At 41.1% G+C, this 19,980-nt stretch overlaps 1 protein-coding gene across 2 annotated transcripts in view; it reads left to right on the top strand.

Annotated features, from left to right (window-relative positions):
* The window catches only part of znfx1 (zinc finger, NFX1-type containing 1), a 48,666-nt gene that overhangs the window by 23,753 nt on the left and 4,933 nt on the right, over positions 1-19,980 (top strand). For both annotated transcript variants that reach the window (XM_061939699.2, XM_061939706.2), the window contains exons 8-18: positions 266-498; positions 1,345-1,464; positions 1,552-1,694; positions 1,769-1,912; positions 1,996-2,101; positions 4,656-4,891; positions 6,833-6,972; positions 9,588-9,720; positions 11,701-11,868; positions 14,506-14,616; positions 18,796-18,891. In XM_061939699.2, the coding sequence (XP_061795683.1) occupies positions 266-498; positions 1,345-1,464; positions 1,552-1,694; positions 1,769-1,912; positions 1,996-2,101; positions 4,656-4,891; positions 6,833-6,972; positions 9,588-9,720; positions 11,701-11,868; positions 14,506-14,616; positions 18,796-18,891 (1,630 nt within the window). The remainder of the gene's footprint in view (positions 1-265; positions 499-1,344; positions 1,465-1,551; positions 1,695-1,768; positions 1,913-1,995; positions 2,102-4,655; positions 4,892-6,832; positions 6,973-9,587; positions 9,721-11,700; positions 11,869-14,505; positions 14,617-18,795; positions 18,892-19,980) is intronic.

A 19,980-nucleotide genomic window follows, 5' to 3' on the forward strand; every position in this document is an offset into this window, starting at 1 on the left:
ATTATCGCAAGTCCGAAATGTCATCATCATCATGACTGCTTCCTTGCTGCGAAGATCCAAGGATGGGGGTACTGTTAGTAGAATGACAGTTTCAATAAATAGCAAGCGTTAAATTAGCTGCATTGAACGATTTAAATGTTTTTTGTTTTGCTGTTATATTGCAAGTGACAATAAACATAATTTACATCGAGGATTTAATCCTCTAAACTGTTATTATTATCAATATGGCTTTGGTTCCTCAATATAGTCATCCTTTCTCTTACAGGTATATCGTGGAGTGTAATACAGACGTGCATCCACCGGCGTATTTGCAAGAAAACGACCTTTATAACCTGAAATCTATCACTCTACACAAGTTGCGAGTGCTACCCTTTCACATCCTGAAGGAAGAAGCCTGGCCCAGGCAGGAGGTGCTGGGCTTGGATGAGTCTCAGATGCAAGCCCTCCGACTCGCCCTCACTAAGGAGCTGGCCATCATACAAGGACCCCCTGGCACTGGTAAAGACAAACTGACAAGCTTTTGCTCGTACATATCAAAATGAAAGGTCCCTACCAGTCTCTTGATATTCGGTTCTCAGGGTGAAAACGGTCAGCTCCCCCAAAAATGCTGTAAAAATATCATGCATTAATACCAGTATTTGTTTCCACTTTAAATGAATCAGTGTATTAAAACTATTTTGATCTAAAACAGGGGTGTCAAACTAATTTTAGTTCGGGGGCCACATGGAGAAACATCTACTCCCAAGTGGGCCTGACTGGTAAAATCACGGCACGGTAACTTAAAAATAAAGACAACTTCAGATTGTTTTTTTTGTTTAAAAATAGAACAAGCACATTATGAAAATGTACAAATTATAATGTTGTTGGGTTTTTTCCCGCTTACATGTTGCGGTTAATAGTCTATCTTTATTTGTCGTTATTTATATTTTCTGAATACATTATGTGATAATCAGTCAACTCATTGGTGTTAATTGTCAATCTATCAAGATAAAAAAAAATACTGGATGTTATTTTTGTAGTTTGCTCATTTTCCTTGACTGGTGCACTAACATGTGGTTTATTTATTTATTTATTTTTTTACATATGTAGCATCATCTACAAAGATACAAAGAATTGCTATTGCGACATCAAGTTGACACATTTATAACAGCAGTTTCTTTCATTCAAAAATTTCGGCTCATTTTTATACTTAGCAAACTCATCCCGCGGGCCGGATAAAACCTGTCCTCGGGCCTTACGTTTGACACCCTTGTACTAGAGGATTGGATTAAGTTTGTTTTGAAAAGGAAAACCCTGTGAAAAAAAAAAAATTTTCCTTTCCCATATCTGTATTTGTTTTTCAAGGAAAAACTCATGTTGGTCTAAAGATAGCGCATGCTCTTCTGGACAATCGAGAACATTGGAATGATTCGCAGATGCTGGTGGTGTGTTTTACTAACCATGCCTTGGACCAATTCCTTGAGGGTAAGCAATCATTTTAAACCAGTAGTTTTTGTGAAAGCCAACAGTGTCAGGTATGCTTATTAGTTTTTCTTTACCTTTGCACAAAAGGGATCCTTACATTTCTTCCAAAGGGCATCGTGCGTGTGGGCGGCCGCAGCAACAGCGAGCTTCTAAAGAGTTTCAATTTGAGAGAGTTGACCCGTGGGCCGTCGAGCGAAATGCCTTTGTACCTGCGCAATGCATTCCGCGATGTGAGCATGGGTCTTTGAGTGAATCCTCTGAAGCTTTTTAAATCACCATCTAATCACTCCGTTCGTGGGAACAGATCCACTCAAAGATGGATGAACTAAATACAACGATCCAACATCAAAACAGGAGACTCCAGTGCTCTCTGAACGGTATCCTGGCTGACTCTATCCTTGAGAACGTCATTTCCCAAAACCACTGGGACAGTCTGCACCAACACCTTGTGAGTATATTATTGAAACATTTATGCTGTATATCCAACGTCGATATACCGTCGGATATTTACATGTATTTCTTTCAATACAGGGTTACCAGAAAAGGAATCCCAAGTCAAGTGTGATACTGGAGTGGTTGGGCTTGCACTCCCCTGGCATCCTGCAGATGGAGACAGAGGACACAAATGGAGATGGACGTGAGTTATAAAATGCCAGAACCTACAGCAGGGGTGTCACACTCATTTTAGCTCAGGGGCCACATGGAGGAAAATCTATTCCCAAGTGGGCCGGAATGGTAAAATCATGGCATGATAACGTAAAAATAAAGACAACTTCAGGTTGTTTTCTTCGTTTTACTCTGGCCAAAAATAGAACAAGCACATTCTGAAAACGTAGAAATCACAAACAACCCTCTGGACAAAACACTTCAAATTTGTTGAAAATCCTAAACAAATTGGTGCGGTTTCAAAAACACAATGAGCTTAGACTTCGTCTCAGTGCATCTACAAAGCCAGGTTTAAACTTTAAGTCACAGTCTTTCTGGGATTGAACAAAAACACAACATGTAAACTCTTCCAGGTATCAAATACCTCCTTGGTCATGTCCACATATCAATCCAGAGCTAACTCAACACACCGTAAGAAACGGAGGTAAAAACTATTCAAAAAGAGTTAAGTTCACTTACCTCGTGTTTGACAGATACATTTTGGGGCAATGAGAGTGCCAAATTAAGTTAAAAGTTAAAGTACCAATGATTGTCACACACACTAGGTGTGGTGAAATTTGTCCTCTGCATTTGACCCATCCCCTTGTTCACCCCCTGGGAGGTAAGGGGAGCAGTGGGCAGCAGCAGTGCCACGCCCGGGAATACTTTTTTGGTGATTTAACCCCCAATTCCAACCCTTGATGCTGAGTGCCAAGCAGGGAGGTAATGGGTCCCATTTTTATAGTCTGACGATGTGTTCGAAGCAGAAGATATAAAACGGCAGGTTTTAAGTTTCATATGGGTCAGAGTCACAGTCCCCCTTTACTGTGTACTTCTTGCTTGGCCCCGGTATAAACCATTTTGGTTGCCTAACAGAATTGCTATTGTGACATCCAGTGGACACATTTAGAACAGCAGTTCTTTTCATTAAAAAAAAAAAAAGCAGCTCATTTTTATACTTAGCAAACTCATCACGCGGGCCGGATAAAACCTGTTCGCGGGCTTGATCCGGCCCGAGGGCCGTACGTTTGACACCCCTGATCTACAATATATTGTTGCAATGCTGTCACAGCAGGAAATGGGGATATGTCACAAAATCTATATCGCGCTTATTCTCTCAAAAGTGGAGCGATAAGTGAGAAAGATTTTGCTCATGGTTTGTCCTCAAAAACTGTATGCTGTGGGGACACACATTAGTGTACTGTAAGAACGTCATTAAAGGGGAACATTATCACAATTTCAGAATTGTTAAAACCATTAAAAATCAGTTCCCAGTGCCTTATTATATTTTTCGAAGTTTTTTTCAAAATTTTACCCATCACGCAATATCCCTAAAAAAAGCTTCAAAGTGCCTGATTTTAACCATCGTTATATACACCCGTCCATTTTCCTGTGACGTCACATAGTGAAGCCAACACAAAAAAACATGGCGGAAAGAACAGCAAGCCATAGCGACATTAGCTCGGATTCAGACTCGGATTTCAGCAGCTTAAGCGATTCAACAGATTACGCATGTATTGAAACGGATGGTTGTAGTGTGGAGGCAGGTAGCGAAAACGAAATTAAAGAGGAAACTGAAGCTATTGAGCCATATCGGTTTGAACCGTGTGCAAGCGAAACCGACGAAAACGACACAACAGCCAGCGACACGGGAGAAAGCGAGGACGAATTCGGCGATCGCCTTCTAACCAACGATTGGTATGTGTTTGTTTGGCATTAAAGGAAACTCACAACTATGAACTAGGTTTACAGCATATGAAATACATTTGGCAACAACATGCACTTTGAGAGTGCAGACAGCCCAATTTGCATCAATTAACATATTCTGTAGACATACCCTCATGTCAGCAGGCCAGGGAAGCTAGGGTCGATATTCTTCTCTTGATCATCTTCGGGACGGTGTGAGCCAAGACATCCAGGGGGTTTAGCTCGCTCGTCTGCGGGAACAAACTGCCGCCATTGCTTGCCGTGCTACCGAGGTCCTTTGTCCCTGAATTGCTCACACACTCCGGCAGATTCAATGGGGGTCTGGCGGCAGATTTCTTTGACTTTATCGTTGGAAATGCATCTGCTTTGAGTGTCGCAGGATATCCACACATTCTTGCCATCTCTGTCGTAGCATAGCTTTCGTCGGTAAAGTGTGCGGAACAAACGTCCAATTTCTTGCCACTTTCGCATCTTTGGGCCACTGGTGCAACTTGAATCCGTCCCTGTTGGTGTTGTTACACCCTCCGACAACACACCGACGAGGCATGATGTCTCCAAGGTACGGAAAACAGTCGAAAAAACGGAAAATAACAGAGCTGATTTGACTCGGTGTTTGAGACAATGGCGGATTGCTTCCTGATGCGACGTCACATTGTGACGTCATCGCTCCGAGAGCGAATATTAGAAAGGCGTTTAATTCGCCAAAATTCACCCATTTAGAGTTCGGAAATCGGTTAAAAAAATATATGGTCTTTTTTCTGCAACATCAAGGTATATATTGACGCTTACATAGGTCTGGTGATAATGTTCCCCTTTAAAAAGCAGCTATGTGAATCCAGTCTTAGGTGCAGCAACAGATGACGAAATGGTGCCATGGCAGCAGGACCTCCTCCATATCGTAGAGGAGGCCGAAATGATCCAGGCCGATCGCATCGTTGACGACAACACTGACCTCAAATTCAGAAGAAACATGGCATACTGGCAGTGCCACAGTGGCTTCATGCAGGAATCGATGTTGGCTATGAACCTGAAAGAGGACCAAAGAAAGCCTGAGCAGTCTGAGGAAGAATGGAAGGTAAGCTATTTATTTCTGGTACACAATAATGGGCACTCCAAAGCTGAACACATTCTGGTGTTTAAATTACAAATCATTCCAATTTCAAAACAAATTTTCCCAGAGGAAGTAATGTAAAGTGATATACATTCTACATTACATTTGGATGTCTGTGTCTGCGCATGCAACTTGTCGTTACAACAGTAGATGGCATCGTAACTCTGCTTCATTCGCAACTTGCCTGCCAGAGAATAAGAAACTGCAGCAGGAGGCATTAGTGTTGCCAACTTAGCGACATAAAACAAAAACAAAACAAAAAAACACAAGAAGCAACACAAAAAAGTTCCTTGTATTTCTAAACAGGTTTTGTTTTTCATGTTTTTACTCAATCTTTCTGAGAGCGTCCATTGGAATTACATGCACATGCAATATTGGCCATTCATGCAGATTAGACGACAACATCATCTATGTGTCCCCTGCCAACCCACTGCAACATATACACTATATTGCCGAAGGTATTTGGCCACCCATCCAAATGATCCGAATCCGGTGTCCTAATCACTTGGCCCGGCCACAGGTGTATAAAATCAAGCACTTAGGCATGGAGACTGTTTCTACAAACATTTGTGAAAGAATGGGCCGCTCTCAGGAGCTCAGTGAGTTCATAGGATGCCATCTGTGCAACAAATCGTGAAATTTCCCCGCTCTGAAATATTCCAAAGTCAACTGTTGGCTTTATTATAAGAAAATGGAAGAGTTTGGGAACAACAGCAACCCAGCCATGGTAGGCCACGTAAACTGACAGAGAGGGCTCAGCGGATGCTGAAGTGCATAGTGCAAAGAGGTCGCCGACTTTCTGCACAAGCAGTAGCTACAAAGCTCCAAACTTCATGTGACCTTCCAATTAGCCCATGTACAGTATGCAGAGAGCTTCATGGAATGGGTTTCCATGGCCGAGCAGCTGTGTCTAAGCCATACATCACCAAGTCCAATGCAAAGCGTCGGATGCAGTGGTGTAAAGCACGTCGCCGCTGGACTCAGAGCAGTGGAGACGCCTTCTCTGGAGTGATGAATCACACTTTTCCATCTGGCAATCTGATGGACGAGTCTGGGTTTGGAGGTTGCCTTTCGGACTGCGTTGTGCTGAGTGTAAAATTTGGTGGAGGAGGAATTATGGCGTGGGGTTGTTTTTCAGGAGTTGGGCTTGGCCCCTTAGTTCCAGTAATAGGAACTTTGAATGCTCCAGGATACCAAAACATTTTGGACAACCAACCTTGTGGGAACAGTTTAGAGCGGGCCACTTCCTCTTCCAACATGACTGAGCACCAGTGCACAAAGCAAGGTCCATAAAGACACAGATGACAGAGTCTGGTACGGATGAACTTGACTGGCCTGCACAGAGTCCTGACCTGAACCCGATAGAACACCTTTGGGATGAATTAGAACGGAGACTGAGAGCCAGGTCTTCTCGACCAACATCAGTGTGTGACCTCACCAATGCACTTTTGGAAGAATGGTGGAAAATTCCTATAAACACACTCTGCAACCTTGTGGACAGCCTTCCCAGAAGAGTTGAAGCTGTAATAGCTGCAAGAGGTGGACTGACATCATATTGAACCCTATGGGTTAGGAATGGGATGGCACTTCAAGTTCATATGTGAGTCAAGACAGGTGGCTAAAAACTTTTGGCAATATAGTGTGGGAAACACTGAAATTAATCTGTTCCAGGGTCAAACTGACACTGTCGTAAAAACTTGTTTTAAAAATTTTTTTGTGTATGTCATACAAATGTAAAAATATCAAACACAACAGCAAGTTGTTTGCAGAGTTATGCTCTCACCCGCTGTCACCCTACTTGACCATATTTGGAGTGACTGGCTTTGGGCGTCCCGTTGTCTCCGTAACCGAACTGAGGGTCTGAGTTGTTGTGTGTTTGTGTGTCCTCTGTCCTCTTTTCCACAGTATCAAGGGCAACAGAAGCGTAAAATGATTAACAAAATCAAGAGAGAGCTTTCCAAGTCAGAAGCTATGAGCGAAGAGGAGGAAACGAACATTCTGCACATTTGGGCCCTCAGTATGCAGGATCGATGGAGACTTTATCGGTCAGTTTGCATGTACAGTACACCCCCTTACCCACTGCATTAAGTACAGCTGCAACCTAATGAGACCCGATGGCAAGAGCTTAACAATTTCTTGATACTCAGTTTTGATGAACACATACGAAGGGTCTGTGTCTGTTTTTGCCCCATCCCTCACTTAAAGAGAAAACTGTGTGAAGAATGCACTATCGACCTGATAAATTCGAATGAAAAAGAGATGATACAGTATTATCTGCTTGGTGGTTGTTTGAGCACGTTGCAGCAGGTCCTGAATAGTTCCACGCCTTAACGCTTCAGTCACTTGCAGGATTCTCACAGGAATGAGGCAAAAATACAACCTTACCTTCTATACCTTTTGGCAGCATCTCAGCATTTAACCCCATCTCTTTAAAATTGTTGAACAAATGTTCCATCCTCTCATACAAGGCCATCGGAGGAAGTCTATTCCCAAGGTGTATGAATAAATCCACAAATTGGTGGGAAAAATGATCCCAAAAGGGGCTTCTTACCTAATAGAGCCAAGACAGACAAATCTCTCAACCCGTTTGAGTCTCGTCATGTTTATGCATTCATTATCAGTTTGAAGGGGAACTTGTTTTTTCCTATCGTTCACAATCATTATGAGAGACAAACTTGTGTAGTAACAGACCTGTTAAAGGCCTACTGAAATACGATTTTCTTATTCAAACGGGGATAGCAGGTCCATTCTATGTGTCATACTTGATCATTTCGCGATATTGCCATATTTTTGCTGAAAGGATTTAGTAGAGAACATCGACGATAAAGTTCGCAACTTTTGATCGCTGATAAAAAAGCCTTGCCTGTGCCGGAAGTAGCAGACGAGTAGCGTGACGTCACAGGTTGTGGAGCTCCTCACATCTGCACATTGTTTACAATCATGGCCACCAGCAGCGAGAACGATTCGGACCGAGAAAGCGACAATTTCCCCATTAATTTGAGCGAGGATGAAAGATTCGTGGATGAGGAAAGTGAGAGTGAAGGACTAGAGGGCAGTGGGATGCGATTCAGATAGGGAAGATGCTGTGAGAGGCGGGTGGGACCTGATATTCAGCTGGGAATGACTAAAACAGTAAATAAACACAAGACATATATATACTCTATTAGCCACAACACAACCAGGCTTATATTTAAAATGCCACAAATTAATACCGCATAACAAACACCTCCCCCATCCCGTCCATATAACCCGCCAATACAACTCAAACACCTGGACAACACACTCAATCCCACAGCCCAAAGTACCGTTCACCTCCCCAAAGTTCATACAGCACATATATTTCCCCAAAGTTATGTACGTGACATGCACATACTGTAGCGGCACGCACGTACGGGCAAGCGATCAAATGTTTGGAAGCCGCAGCTGCATGCGTACTCACGGTACCGCGTCTGGTCCTCCTGGTAAGAGTCTCTGTTGTCCCAGTTCTCCAAAAACCAATGGTAAAGCTTGACTGTCATCTCTCGGGAATGTAAACAATGAAACACCGGCCGTGTTTGTGTTGCTGCAGCCGCCCGCAATACACCGCTTCCCACCTACAGCTTTCTTCTTTGCTGTCTCCATTGTTCATTGAACAAATTGCAAAAGATTCACCAACACAGATGTCCAGAATACTGTGGAATTTTGCGATGAAAACAGATGACTTAATAGCTGGCCACCATGCTGTCCCAAAATGTCCTCTACAATCCGTGACGTCACGTGCCGGCGTCATCATACCGAGATGTTTTCAGCAGGATATTTAGCGCAAAATTTAAAATTGCACTTTAGTAAGCTAACCCGGCCGTATTGGCATGTGTTGCAATGTTAAGATTTCATCATTGATGTATAAACTATCAGACTGCGTGGTCAGTAGTAGTGGGTTTCAGTAGGCCTTTAATAACTATGTAATAAATGCAATATTGAACATATTTTGGTCATCTTATGCATTACTGAAATATCTTTCCTTAGCGCATTTATTTCCGTTCCCATAGCAACATATTTCCGACCTACGGCAACAAATGTGTGTTCCTACTTCCGGAAACAAAAGCAAGTCTGTTCTAAATCATGGCAGACTTGATAGCTGGCAACGGATATAGCCATGTTTGGACAAATGAGGATTCACAACCTTATCTTTTTGAAGCTGAAAATACGGAGGATGAACTGCTGGTTATAAAGGCGAGCAAGAACAGAGGGTGAAACGTTGGAGCAGATGGAGTCCGAGAAAGTGAGGTAGGCGGGACGTGACGCTGCAAATTTGGAACTTGGAGCCAAGCTATCCCGAGATAAAGGGAGTGCTTACCCAAAATATACCGGAGAAAAAACAGCAGCTCCCCTTCAAATGAACACATGTGATAGTTTACTTCTAAGATAAATAACATGTCACCTCCAATAAATCTATCATTTATATTGGTATTTAAAAAGAGAATACCTAGCTGAGTATTGGTTGTGTATATTTTTTTAAAAAAAAGAGTACCCTATTTTTTTCTGTGAATAATCCCAAAGCCCCTGGAGGGTTTGGATTGGGGGATATCATTGAAATAAAAAATTATAATACCCATTTTTACTAACTACAGGACATTGCATGACAAACTGCTAAGTAACAGGTTTCCCCATATGTCTCCAGGCTGTGGGTGGTGCGCTACAGAGCTAATATCCGTACCAGCACTGTACCGTTGGAAGATGAATACCAGCAGGCGGTGGACAGATACAACGAATTGAAACATGAGCAGACCCGCTTCATCCTGCAGCGTGCCAAGGTACATATATGGCCATGATGGAACTCTCAGGTATCTCCCTTAAAGGGGAACATTATCACAATTTCAGAATGGTTAAAACCATTAAAAATCAGTTCCCAGTGGCTTATTTTATTTTTCGAAGTTTTTTTCAAAATTTTACCCATCACGCAATATCCCTAAAAAAAGCTTCAAAGTGCCTGATTTTAACCATCGTTATATACACCCGTCCATTTTCCTGTGACGTCACACAATGATGCCAATACAAACAAACATGGCGCATAGAACAGCAAGGTATAGCGACATTAGCTCGGATTCAGACTCGGATTTCAGCGGCTTAAGCGATTCAACAGATTACGCATGTATTGAAACGGATGGTTGTAGTGTGGAGGCAGGTAGCGAAAACGAAATTGAAGAAGAAACTGAAGCTATTGAGCCAAATCGGTTTGAACCGTATGCAAGCGAAACCGACGAAAACGACACAACAGCCAGCGACACGGGAGAAAGCGAGGACGAATTCGGCGATCGCCTTCTAACCAACGATTGGTATGTGTTTGTTTGGCATTAAAGGAAACTAACAACTATGAACTAGGTTTACAGCATATGAAATACATTTGGCAACAACATGCACTTTGAGAGTGCAGACAGCCCAGTTTTCATCAATTAATATATTCTGCAGACATACCCTCATCCGCTCTCTTCCTGAAAGCTGATCTGTCCAGTCCAGTTGGAAATGCATCTGCTTTGAGTGTCGCAGGATATCCACACATTCTTGCCATCTCTGTCGTAGCATAGCTTTCGTCGGTAAAGTGTGCGGAACAAACGTCCAATTTCTTGCCACTTTCGCATCTTTGGGCCACTGGTGCAACTTGAATCCGTCCCTGTTCGTGTTGTTACACCCTCCGACAACACACCGACGAGGCATGATGTCTCCAAGGTACGGAAAACAGTCGCAAAAACGGAAAATAACAGAGCTGATTTGACTCTGTGTTTGAGAAAATGGCGGATTGCTTCCCGATGTGACGCCACGTTGTGACGTCATCGCTCCGAGAGCGAATAATAGAAAGGCGTTTAATTCGCCAAAATTCACCCATTTAGAGTTCGGAAATCGGTTAAAAAAACATATGGTCTTTTATCTGCAACATCAAGGTATATATTGACGCTTACATAGGTCTGGTGATAATGTTCCCCTTTAATAAAAAGGGAACATTGTATGGAGGTTATTTTGTGTTTTTATTACAGAAGCTTTTTTATATGACTGTATTTGTTGCAATTGAATTTTGTGAACTTAATTTTTCATTGGGAAAAAAATTGTTAGCACGTGACACGGGTCATACAGAGAGGCAGGTAAAGCAGCAAGCACTACACGCTGGCCAAAATATGTAATTTGCGTTATGGGCCTGGATCCCTTTTTATGAACACTTTAAAAAGTGGAGCTTGATGTGCATTAATGAAAAGAATGCTAATATTCTGTCAGAAAGGATGAAAGCTGATCACAAGATGGTACAACAACTCTCACAATAATGACTGATACTAAAAACGTTATAACAGACCATCTCAAAAAGCGGAATTACATTTTGTTTTTTACTGATTAAGACACTCAGAATGTACATGACCATACAGAATGTGGGATTTACAAAATCAACTATGAACAATAAAACATTGAATATTAAGAATGTATAAAAAATGCTGCTCTACTTCCCAGCTAGACCACATGCTGATTGACATATTTTATAATCGAGCAAGAACAGCAAAGATGCAACAAATATGGAGAAATAGAAACGCAAGGGTAAAAAAAAAACATCCACATGGCCGTTAGCTGAACTATAACAGTGTGGAAATCATGCGCGTTGGATTTTCTCTAATATCCCCTACAATGAACTCAGCAGTTTGCACCTTTCCGCATTTCTACATTGTTTCTATTGCTGTTGTGTTGTGCGATGTGTGTGTACTGCGAATTGGTTCAGGATTTATCAACAAACTCACCCATAACCTCTCCTTCAGGTAATCGGCATGACCACGACAGGGGCGTCCAAGTTCCGCAAGGTTCTGCAGGATGTGCGCCCGAGAGTGGTGATTGTGGAAGAGGCTGCAGAAGTTCTGGAGGCCCACATCATCACGACACTCAGTCAAGCATGCCAGCATCTCATCCTCATCGGAGACCACCAGCAGGTGAGGGGTCACACAGTCAAAAAATGAAAAAAATACAATTCTGCTTAGAGCTACAATTCAACCTGTGTATAGTTGTAATGACAAAACGCACAAAAGAAAGAAAGTACTGTGAGTATTAGCTGACCAGACATGCATTTATTATATTTTTTTCAAATATTTTAATGGTTATTTGTATTTTGTTTCTGTAGCACACTACAGTTATTACCTTATTACTATTATATTTTTATTGTTATTATTACTATTATCATTATTATTAATAACACTTTTTGTAGTAGTATATTAATATACTTTTACTTAAACAATAACCAATTATTTATAAATGTATAAATAATAATATTGGACTGCCGATATTATCGGCCGATAAATGCTTTAAAATGTGATATCGGAAATGATCGGTATCGGTTTCAAAAAGTAAAATGTATGACTTTTTAAAACGCCGCTGTGTACACGGACGCAGGGAGAAGTACAGAGCGCCAATGAACTTTAAAGGCACTGCCTTTGCGTGCCGGTCCAATCACATAATATCTACGGCTTTTCACACAGACAAGTGAATGCAAGGCATACTTGGTCAATAGCCGTACAGGTCACACTGAGGGTGGCCGTATAAACAACTTTAACACTGTTACAAATATGCGCCACACTGTGAACCCACACCAAACAAGAATGACAAACACATTTCGGGAGAACATCCGCACCGTAACAGAACAAATACCCAGAACCCCTTGCAGCACAAACTCTTCCGGGACGCTACAATATACACCCCCCTATCCTCTAAACCCCGCCCACCTCAACCTCTCCATGCTCTCTCAGGGAGAGCATGTCCCAAATTCCTAGCTGCTGTTTTGAGGCATGTTAAAAAAGAATAATGCACTTTGTGACTTCAATAATAAATATGACAGTGCCATGTTGGCATTTTTTTTCCATAACTTGAGTTGATTTATTTTGGAAAACCTTGTTTAATGCATCCAGCGGGGCATCACAACAAAATTAGGCATAATAATGTATATATCAGTTAATATCGGAATCGGTAATTAAGAGTTGGACAATATCGGAATATCGGATATCGGCAAAAAAGCCATTATCGGACATCTCTAGTATAAAGTGTATGTATATATCCATACATCCATCCATTTTCTACTGGAAAATGTAGTTAAGCTACGTAGTTTAGCTTCATGTAGCTTGCTACTGCCCGTCAGGGGTTGAGCTTTGTTATCTTCCCTAGGAATTGGGACACTGTTGTACCGACACCAATATTGTGGCACCAAAATGTATATCGTTAATGTATTTCAATACTTTTTGATACTTTTTTTAAAATAAATGGAACCACAAAAAATGGAATTGGCTTAACTTTAACAGAAAGTCTTATGATAAAACTTACGGTTAAACACGTTTCTTATTGCAATTGTTCTATATTGCTGGCCTGGTCATCCTTGTCCGGGACCTGAGAACGACTTGGTAATGTGAATGGACAAAAAGCTTTATTTGGTATATATACCGCTTGTCCCTTACGATATATACCATTGCACTGCATCCCCCCCCCCCCCTCTCATTCTGTTGGAAACATAGTAATTAAGCTAGTTTACTTTAGTCCTGCTGTTCAGTCATCACACCTTTGGTGGGAAATGTAGCTAACCACAATGGGCGTTCTCTCTCTTTCTCCCACAAGCTTTAACTATGTCACTGTATCAGGCGTTCGTCGTGTTGATGCTCCCTACGACCTTCTCATTTTGACCAAATTCTGGGTAAACAAAGCAAACTAAGTCAAATCTATCCCAAAGCTATATGCCATATACTTATGCATCTTAGCACTGAAATACACAAGGATTATTAAAAAAAAGAAAAGACTGCTATACGCATACGAACAGGTCATGTCGTAGACCAGGGGTCGGCAACCCGCGGCTCTAGAGCCGCATGCGGCTTTTTAGCGCCGCCCTAGTGGCTCTCTGGAGCTTTTTCAAAAATGTATGAAAAATGGCAAAAGTTGAGGGGAAAAAAAAATTTTTTTTGTTTTAATATGGTTTCTGTAGGAGGACAAACATGACACAAAGCTCCCTAATTATTATAAAGCACACTGTTTATATTAAACATGCTTCACTGTTTCGAGTATTTGGCGAGCGCTGTTTTGTCCTACTAATTTTTGCAGTCCTTGAACTCACCTTAGTTTGTTTACATGTATATCTTTCTGCGACTTTCTAGGACGTGTTTTATGTCACTTCTTTTTCTGTCTCATGTTGTCCACCAAACTTTTAACGTTGTGCATGAATCCACAAAGGTGAGTTTTGTTGATGTTATTGACTTGTGTGGAGTGCTAATCAGACATATTTGGTCACTGCATGACTGCGAGCTAATCGATGCTAACATGCTATTTAGGCTAGCTATATGTACATATTGCATAATTATGCCTCATTTGTAGCTATATTTGAGGTCATTTAGTTTCCTTTAAGTCATATTAATTCAAGTTATATCTTATGACACATTATCTGTATGTAATATGGCTTTTAATTTTTTGCGGCTCCAGACAGATTTGTTTTTGTATTTTTGGTCCAATAAGGCTCTTTCAACATTTTGGGTTGCCGACCCCTGTCGTAGACAAAGTAAACCAGCATTGTAAAAAATGTGTGATTATTCTTTCCACAGCTGCGTCCCACTTCCACAGTATATGACCTGGAGAAGAACTACAAAATGGGGGTGTCCATGTTTGAGAGACTGGTGGGGATGGGACTACCTTTTGTCCGACTCAACCAACAGGTTGGCATTTGATGCACTTTACATATAAGCTGGCATAGCCGTTAGCATGAATTCTTGTCTCCAACTCTTTTTGGCTTCATGTGTTGCATGTAGAGTTACGCAACATAGACGATATTCGATATAAATTATATACAAACCCCGTTTCCATATGAGTTGGGAAATTGTGTTAGATGTAAATATAAACGAAATACAATGATTTGCAAATCATTTTCAACCCATATTCAGTTGAATATGCTACAAAGACAACATATTTGATGTTCAAACTGATAAACGTTTTTTTTTTGCAAATAATCATTAACTTTAGAATTTGATGCCAGCAACACGTGATAAAGAAGTTGGGAAAGGTGGCAATAAATACTGATAAAGTTGAGGAATGCTCATCAAACACTTATTTGGAACATCCCACAGGTGAACAGGCAAATTAGGAACAGGTGGGTGCCATGATTAGGTATAAAAGTAGATTCCATGAAATGCTCAGTCATTCACAAACAAGGATGGGGCGAGGGTCACCACTTTGTCAACAAATGCGTGAGCAAATTGTTGAACAGTTTAAGAAAAACCTTTCTCAACCAGCTGTTGCAAGGAATTTAGGGATTTCACCATCTACGGTCCGTAATATCATCAAAGGGTTCAGAGAATCTGGAGAAACCACTGCACGTAAGCAGCTAAGCCCGTGACCTTCGATCCCTCAGGCTGTACTGCATTACAAGCAACATCAGTGTGTAAAGGATATCACCACATGGGCTCAGGAACACTTCAGAAACCCACTATCAGTAACTACAGTTGGTCGCTACATCTGTAAGTGCAAATTAAAACTCTCCTATGCAAGGCGAAAACCGTTTATCAACAACACCCATAAACGCCGTCGGCTTCGCTGGGCCTGAGCTCATCCAAGATGGACTGATACAAAGTGGAAAAGTGTTCTGTGGTCTGACGAGTCCACATTTCAAATTGTTTTTGGAAACTGTGGACGTCGTGTCCTCCGGACCAAAGAGGAAAAGAACCATCCAAGTTGAAAAGCCAGCATCTGTGATGGTATGGGGGTGTATTAGTGCCCAAGGCATGGGTGAACAAATGCGTGAGCAAATTGTCAAATTGTGTTAGATGTAAATATAAACGGAATACAATGATTTGCGAATCCTTTTCAACCCATATTCAGTTGAATACACTACAAAGACAAGATATTTGATGTTCAAACTCATAAACTTTATTTTTTTTTTGGCAAATAATAATGAACTTAGAATTTCATGGCTGCAACACGTGCCAAAGTAGTTGGGAAAGGGCATGTTCACCACTGTGTTACATGGCCTTTCCTTTTAACAACACTCAGTAAACATTTGGGAACTGAGGAGACACATTTTTTAAACTTCTCAGGTGGAATTCTTTCCCATTCTTGCTTGATGTACAACTTAAGTTGTTCAACAGTCCGGGGTCTCCATTGTGGTATTTTAGGCTTCATAATGCGCCACACCTTTTCAATGGGAGACAGGTCTGGACTACAGGCAGGTCAGTCTAGTACCCGCACTCTTTTACTATGAAGCCACGTTGATGTAACACGTGGCTTGGCATTGTCTTGCTGAAATAAGCAGGGGCGTCCATGGTAACGTTGCTTGGATGGCAACATATGTTGCTCCAAAACCTGTATGTACCTTTCAGCATCAATGGAGCCTTCACAGATGTGTAAGTTACCCATGTCTTGGGCACTAATACACCACCATACCATCACAGATGCTGGCTTTTGAACTTTGCGCCTATGACAGTCCGGACGGTTATTTTTCTCTTTGTTCCGGAGGACACAACGTCCACATTTTCCAAAACAATTTCAAATGTGGACTCGTCACACCACAGAAATTTTGCATCAGTCCATCTTAGATGAGCTCGGACCCAGCGAAGCCGGCAGAGTTTCTGGGTGTTGTTGATAATTGGCTTTCGCTTTGCAGAGTAGAGTTCTAGCATGCACTCACAGATGTAGCGACGAACTGTAGTTACTGACAGTGGTTTTCTGAAGTGTTCCTGAGCCCATGTGGTGATATCCTTTACCCACTGATGTCGCTTTTTGATGCAGTAGGACAAGGAATAGCTAAACATGCTATTCTTTAAAACAGACTGTAAAATGTACAAATTCATGTGCTTGACGGGATTTTTTTAATTTGGTGCAGACCACTTCTCTGCAAGTGAGGTCATTATGCTAAATAATTTCTACATCCTCCAATATTTGAATGAGGGATCTAAAGGTCCGTAATAATATTGCTTACGTGCAGTGATTTTTCCAGATTCTCTGAAACTTTTGATGATATTACGGACCGTGGATGGTGAAATCCCTAAATTCTTTGCAATAGCTGGTTGAGAAATGTTGTTCTTAAACTGTTTGACAATTTGCTCACGCATTTGTTCACAAAGTGGTGACCCTCGCCCCATCCTTGTTTGTGAATGACTGAATATTTCATGGGAGCTGCTTTTATACCAAATCAGGGCACCCACCTGTTCCCAATTAGCCTGTCCACCTGTGGGATGTTCCAAATAAGTGTTTGATGAGCATTCCTCAACTTTGTCAGTCTTTTTTGCCACTTGTGCCAGCTTATTTGAAACATGTTGGAGGCATCAAATTCAAAATGTGCTAATATTTGCAAAAAATTAAGTTTTCCAGTTCGGACGTTAAATATCTTGTCTTTGCAGTCTATTCAATTGAATATAAGTTGAAAAGGATTTGTAAATCATTGTATTCTGTTTTTATTTAGGATTTACACAGCGTGCCAACTTCACTGGTTTTGGGATTTGTATTTTAACAGAAGTGTAGATTGAACCATGGCACAAAAGAAAGTAACCAGATATTAACAGTAAATTAGAAAGTAGATTTTTATTTTTGAGACATAATACAACTACAAATTACGCAATAAGTTACTGTATACGTCGGTGTCCAAGTGAGAAGCCTTTGTCAGCCGTTTTATTATCATTTACAAAACAAATTAAATACTGTGATATATATCGTTATCGCAGGAGGCTGCAAAATAAAGTGTATCGTAATATACATTTGGGTCATATCGCCCATTCCTAATTGCATGCTTACCTATTCCTCATCTTCCAGTTGATACTTGTGAAATTTCCTTCATTTGCCTCCATTGAGGTGGAACTTAACAAAGTGGAGTCTGCGCAGGATAAATTACTGTTTTAACGGAAACCACAGTGGCCATATGAACAAACTATTTGTCTCAAAAAGAGACATTAAAGAGGAACTGCACTTTTTTGGAATTTTGCCTATTGTTTACAATCATTATGAAAGACATTTTTTTAATGCATTCTAATTTGTAAATAAACGTAAATAAAAGTTAGATTATAGCGGGGCCAATAAGAGGGCCACTATTTCGCCAATAAAATCCAATAAATAACCATCCAAAAAGCACCTACAATATTCCATTTACATGTCGTGACTTGAATATTAACCAAGTTTTAATGATATTATTATAAGTGCTAACACACACAAACTATTTATAGCGGCAACGTGATCACCAGTTTATGTTGCTGTGTTTACATCATCAAGTGGTCAGCGGTTTCCTTGCTTCCCTGCTCCTTGGAAGTTCATTGTTGATCATAAATCATGCCTCACACCTGGATAGAAAATTCCAAAAAGTTGGTACATTTTGACAGCCAATTTAGACCCGGTAAGGGCGAGAACGACACAAAAAGACGCATGGCTCCAACTCCCTTTTCTTTGTGAGGATTATGACTCATTCTTCATCCAAACAGGAACATAACAACATTTTATCAGTCAGTATCCGAATGACAGCAGACATTGTACAGTAAGTGAGCTTGTATTATGTTTGTTGGCTCTCATGAAGGCTGCAGTGAGCAGTAATCAGTTGTGTTGATGAAAAAAACAAAAACAAACGTGATGCGTTCTTGAAATAATGTGCCACGTATGCTTCAAATGATCAAAATATGTAAATAATACATTTTATTATACATGTGCCTGTTACTATATTACATATATACTTACATCATGGATATAAAACCTTAATGGAGGTGTTTAGATGTTTTAAGGGCAAAGTGGCTCCCTTAGGCTCTATTGTAAGCTGACTTTTGATCACATTTAATATTTAGAATACATTTAAAAAATGAGCTACTGTACATTGCATGCTCCATGTCCACTGCTTGACCACTGCTTTTCTTTGCACTTTTCAGCATCGCATGAGGCCGGAGATTGCCCGCCTCCTGACTCCAAATATTTATTCCGATCTGGAAAACCATCCCTCTGTGTTGAACTTTGATGACATCAGGGTGCGTACCAGTGAAAACCAATTTGATTGATATCAAGGATGAGCTGTGACTTATGAACTGAGAGGAAAGGGATCGAGAGTCATTTTTGTTCCAATTTTGGGTGTATTCTTCATCATATCCTTTAGGTTTAAAGGCCTACTGAAACCCACTACTACCGACCACACAGTCTGATAGTTTATATATCAATGATGAAATCTTAACATTGCAACACATGCCAATACGGCCGGGTTAACTTATAAAGTGCAATTTTAAATTTCCTGCGAAACTTCCGCTTGAAAACGTCTATGTATGATGACGTATGCGCGTGACGTCAATGGTTGAAACGGAAGTATTCGGACACCATTGTATCTAATACAAAAAGCTCTGTTTTCATCGCAAAATTCCACAGTATTCTAGACATCTGTGTTGGTGAATCTTTTGCAATTTGTTTAATGAACAATGGAGACTGCAAAGAAGAAAGCTGTAGGTGCGATCGGTGTATTAGCGTCTGGCTACAGCAACACAACCTTTGACTTGGATAGCAGACGCGCTATCCGACGCTAGCCGCCGACCGCATCGATGATCGGGTGAAGTCCTTTGTCGCTCCGTCGATCGCTGGAACGCAGGTGAGCACCGGTGTTGATGAGCAGATGAGGGTTGGCGTAGGTGGACAGCTAATGTTTTTATCATAGCTCTGTCGAGGTCCCGTAGCTAAGTTAGCTTCAATGGCGTCATTAGCAACAGCATTGCTAGGCTTCGTCAGACGGTACAGCATTAACCGTGTGGTTACAGGTCCCAAGTTTGGTAGTATTGTTGATATTCTGTCTATCCTTCCAGTCAGGGGCTTATTTCTTTTGTTTCTATCTGCATTTAAGCACAATGCTATCACGTTAGCTCCGTAGCTAAAGTGCTTCACCGATGTATTGTCGTGGAGATAAAAGTCACTGTGAATGTCCATTTCGCGTTCTCGACTCTCATTTTCAAGAGGATATAGTATCCGAGGTGGTTTAGAATACAAATCCGTGATCCACAATAGAAAAAGGAGAAAGTGTGGAATCCAATGAGCCCTTGTACCTAAGTTACGGTCAGAGGGAAAAAAGATACGTCCTG

This window comes from Nerophis lumbriciformis, linkage group LG03, assembly GCF_033978685.3.
Source record: "Nerophis lumbriciformis linkage group LG03, RoL_Nlum_v2.1, whole genome shotgun sequence".
NCBI classification, from domain to species: domain Eukaryota; kingdom Metazoa; phylum Chordata; class Actinopteri; order Syngnathiformes; family Syngnathidae; genus Nerophis; species Nerophis lumbriciformis.